The sequence below is a fragment of the Mandrillus leucophaeus genome, unplaced genomic scaffold, assembly GCF_000951045.1.
Source record: "Mandrillus leucophaeus isolate KB7577 unplaced genomic scaffold, Mleu.le_1.0 Scaffold111, whole genome shotgun sequence".
In the NCBI taxonomy this organism is placed as follows: Eukaryota; Metazoa; Chordata; class Mammalia; order Primates; family Cercopithecidae; genus Mandrillus; species Mandrillus leucophaeus.
In genome coordinates, this window is record NW_012099321.1 from 4,173,445 (window position 1) to 4,178,160 (window position 4,716).

Sequence of the window (4,716 nt, forward strand, 5' to 3'; positions counted from 1 at the left end):
TGCAGGCCTCTTGGGAGCCTTTTCTGCCCTGCGCATATTTCTTTATTTTACTTTTTGTAGAGACAGAGTCTTGCTATGTTGCCCAGGCTGGTCTTGAACCCTTAGCCTCAAGTGATCCTCCCACCTCAGCCTCCCCAAGTGTTGGGATTACAGGTGTGCGCCATTGCACCTGGCCATTCTTGGGGTGTTGAAAACAAGCTCTCCAGGAAATTCTGGTGTGCACCAAAGTTGGAGAAGGATTTGTGTGCCTAAATCCAGAGAGAGGGGAGGTCAGGGCAGGCTGGAGTCAGTTCAGGCTTCGGGGAGGCAAGTCTTGAGTTTATCCTTTTCCTAGAGGAGTCTGAACTATGGCCAGGGAAGATGGGGGACAGCTTGAGTGGACTCCGCTCCCCAGCTCTGATCCCCTGCCCCTCCCTAGGTGCTGTTTCTTGGCCTCCCTGCCCTGACACCTGGCTGCCCAGGCCCTCAGCTCAGGCATCCCCACTCTGTCTTCCTTGATCAGAAAGCACCTTCCTGGGGCTGCTGATGTGTCGCCCTGGCAGTCAGCTGTCACCGTTCATCTATGTCCAGTCACTGGAGTGGACACTGAGTGTCACTTTGGATCAAGCCTCAAGGATCCTGGGGCTGTTTTCTCCCATGTCTCCCATTTCCCCTGGATGGGGAGGAAGGTGGGAGGGAGGCAGCATCAGACATGCATCAGATTTTCCTGGCTTCTCCTGGTGTAGAGGACGTACAGTTGAGCCCAGGAGCAGACTGTGGGTGGGGTGTGGGTGAAGGGGTGAGGACCCCTGCCCTTCCCCCTGGGGTCCCTGGGCCTGGAGAGCAGCTGCGGCTTCTTTCTCTCTGAATAGGGAGAGCTGCCAGGGAGGCCGGGACAGACGGGTGGAGCAGCCCCCGAGGGGCAGAGGAGATGAAGTAGTTGAAACCTGATCAGCTCATAGTTGTCGTTCCGTGTGGGTTAGCGTCTGAATGGTTCCCCAAATCCCACTTCATCACTCATAATTCAGGCTAGGACTCCTGAGGCCGCTGGGCTGTGGTTTGGGGTGAGGAGAGTGTGTTGTGCAACAGCGGCCCTGAGACTTGGCATTTGCATCTTGTAATTAGTGCTGTGGGAGGGGGATCGGGACTCCAATAGGAAGGGGTGGGCCCTCTCGTGTCTTTCCATGGAATTCTCCCCACCACCCTATGAAACAGGGTTTAGCATCTCCGTTGTATGGGTAAAGAGACTTGCCTATGGTTACAGAGCATTAATATCACAGTTAGAATTCCAACAGCTCAAGCTTTTAAAATTACCCCATGCCACTTCCAGGGCACTGCATTGAAAGTCAGCTTTGGTTTAGGCTTTGCCACCAATTAGGTGACCTTGGACAAATCCCCTCACTCACAAGCCACTTTCGTAAACTGCAAAATGGGGTCAGGGTGTGGACCCTTAGTCCCCAGCAGAGTCCCGTGGTTCCTGTGTCCCTGGATCCCGTTGGTCTCCCTCCGTAAGTCTGACCTTGGGCAGTGTGGCGTCTTTGCCCAGAGCGGTTCTCACTGCGTTTTGGGAGCTGGGGCTCCTATGTGGACTCTGATTTAAGGGCTACAAGGCCTATCTCTCCCTACCCAATAGAGGTTTCCTGAAAAAAAACAAAACGAAAAGCAGTCGCTATGTTGTTGAAAAAAATATAGAAGTGTAAATCAGACTGTCCACAGTTGACGTGGCAATCTGGCTGTGAGAGGCAGCTCTTAGCTTACTGCCTCATTGGCAAAGGGAAGAACATGGAGTGCAGAGTCTTTTAGTCTTTTCTAGGTCCCCCACTCTAAGATTCTCGGGTTCCGAGAATACTTTTTTTGTGGTATTATCCCCGTCCATTTTCTTGCTTGAATTTGCTTCAAACGACATACGTTAATTTAGATAGCTGGGGTTAGAAGGACACTTACCTACCACCTGAGGAGACATTTACAGAAAAGAAGAAGAAAAAAAAATATGTAATGTTTTTCTAGAGACAGGGTTTCACTATGTTGGCCAGGGTGGTCTCAAACTCCTGGTCTCAAGCAGTCCTCCCGCCCCAGCCTCCCAAAGTGCTGAGATTACAGGTGTGAGCCACCACGCCTGGTCCACCTGAGACACTTCTTAAGGCTGTCTCCAGATAGGTCATTTAACTGATAATTCTTAGGTAAATTTACTAAATTCCCTTTATCCAAGATTCACCTTCTTTTATTGCTTTGAGAGGACCCCAGATAATGGAGACTTCAGAGGTTTTTCTTGGCAACAATTTAAGAGGTCAGCAGGAGCTATGCACGGAGTCTCAGATTCATAGGGGAATGGTCTGCATTCGAAGCCCCACAGCTGTGATTTCTGACCTTGACCGTGACTCTGGCATGGGACTGCCCTGGGTTTTCGCTGCTTCATCCCTGCCAATGGGGACGATAGAAAGCCAAAGATGGTGTGCCAGGGTAGAGCACATTGTCAGACCTGGTGCCCGTGAGTCTCCTGCTGTCGTGATAGTGCATTCACTTCATGTTTTATACTGTACAGACACCTTTCCTTTGCTACTCATAACAGCCCTATCAGGTGGGCTGAACAGATATATGTATTTTTTATTTCTATATTGTGTGAGTTTGTATCCTATGTATTATAAAAAAAGTTGAACTGGCATAAAACAGGACAGAGTCAGTGAGATCTCAGGGCACATGCAAAAACTATAACAGCTCACACTTGCTGAGAGCCTTCTACATACAGGGATAATTTCAAGTGCTCTTAAATGTATTTGTTTATTTTTTTATTTTGGGGGGATGGAGTCTCACTCTTTCATCCAGGCTGGAGTGCAGTGGTGAGATCTTGGCTCACTGCAACCTCCACCTCCTAGGTTCAAGCAATTCTCCTGCCTCAGCTTCCCCAGTAGGTGGGACTACAAGTGCGAGCCACCAAGCCCAACTTTATATGTTTAGCAGAAATGGGGTTTTGCCATGCTGTCCAGGCTGCTCTCAAACTCCTGACTTGAGGTGATACTCCCACCTCAGCCTCCCAAAGTGCTGGGATTACAGACGTGAGCCACTGTGCCTGGCCTTCTTAAATGTATTAACTCATTTTTACAGCTTTCTTAGGAGGTAGGTGCTATTATCCCTGTTTCACAGAAGGAAAAGCTGAGGCTTGGTGGTTAAGGAACTTGTTCACAGTGGAGCTTATGCTTTTTTTTTTTTTTTTTTTTTTTTAGGGGTAGGGTCTTGCTGTGTTGTGCAGTGGCATGAACATGGCTTACTGCAGCCTCCATCTCCTGGGCTCCAGCAGTCCTCCCAACTCAGCCTTCCATGGAGCTGGGACTACAAGTGTGAGCCACCACACCCAGCTAATTTTTAAAATTTTTGTAGAGATGGGGTCTTGATATGTTATCCAGGCTGGTCTCAAACTCCTGGCCTCAAGTGATCTTCCCACCTTGGCCTTCCAAAGTGCTGGGATTATAGGCATGAACCACTTTGCCCAACCTGAGCACATACTTTGACCACTGTACTAGAGTATTTCTTTATAATAGATAAGGCTTGAGGGTAATGTTAATGTCACAGGTTTCCATCAGGAATCCTGAATCATTATCCAGGAATTATCATCACTGTTTCACAGGTGAGGAATGCAAGTTAAAGAATGGTTGAGTACCTTGCTCAGTGTTGCCAGGGAAGTGGCATAAACAGAGCTAGAATTTTGGTCTTCTGTCTGTTGGTGCTGTTTCCACAGCCTTCTTAAAATGAAAATTATGTGTCTTTCAGAATCTGGCAATGGGGGCAGGAGCTGTTGGAGCTTTGCAGCTGACCTACATCTCGAAGGTAATGTTGACCTGGAACTCTGGGAATTCATACTCTGTAAGTGGATCTGGTTTCTAAGCAAGGGGAAGTGTCCAGTCCTTTGGGCATTAGTATTTTGGGACGTTGCATGGTGTTGAAATGCTCCTCTGACCCCACACACTGCCTGTGGAAGCTTAGCTGCTGATGGGTGGCTGTAGAGGTATGTAGTTAGCAAGTTGTTGGAGGGTGGACCTACAGCCTCTTACTCCTTGAACACATCAATCCATAACGCTCCCAGCTCCTGCACAGGTGTTATGTGGTGGAGGAGCTGGGGTAGGGGTGGGACATGACCCATGACCTTTTTTGTAATTGGGACGAAAGAGAACATGAAAACAATCACCAAAAATCCAGCAACTGTGAAGGATTCTCTCAAAGAGTACAGTCAAACAGAAAGTGTTGGGGCTTCACTGGAATTTTACTATTCACCTGGACAGGATTACGGTGGAGGGAAGGCTAAGAAGGCCCTGAGAAGCTACTCAGATTGCCAGGAAGACATTCAGCAGCCAGATAACTGCTGGGGGTTGGGGCAGGTGGCTGCCAGGCCACCCCCAGTCCAGTTTGTACAGAAGGAGCTGGAGCAGGCCGTCTCTTGTGCTGAGAGCTGGGGTGGGGACTGGTTAACGGTGCCCACATGTAACTGTTGAATTCAGCTTCTATTAGCGGCCCCTCCCCGGAGCAGGCACCACTGCTGACCTGTGATGCAGCGGTGATAAAAAGGCCGGGAGATTTAGAGCCTCCCCAGAAAGAGGAACTCTTTGTACAGTGAGGAGAGCCAGGTGGCACCCCGCCAGCACTGAGGTTTCGGAAGTCCTGTGCTCCCCACACACCCTCACTGCAGGCCTCTTGGGAGCCTTTTCTGCCCTGCGCATCCCCTTTCATCCTCAGGGGCTTGGGGCC

The 4,716-nt window shown here is 49.6% G+C and overlaps 1 protein-coding gene across 1 annotated transcript in view; it reads left to right on the forward strand.

The window, feature by feature from the left end:
• PLEKHA2 (pleckstrin homology domain containing, family A (phosphoinositide binding specific) member 2) overlaps positions 1-4,716 on the forward strand; it is an 82,183-nt gene that overhangs the window by 31,695 nt on the left and 45,772 nt on the right. The window contains exon 3 of the mRNA XM_011993356.1: positions 3,745-3,801. Within this exon, the coding sequence (XP_011848746.1) occupies positions 3,745-3,801 (57 nt within the window). The remainder of the gene's footprint in view (positions 1-3,744; positions 3,802-4,716) is intronic.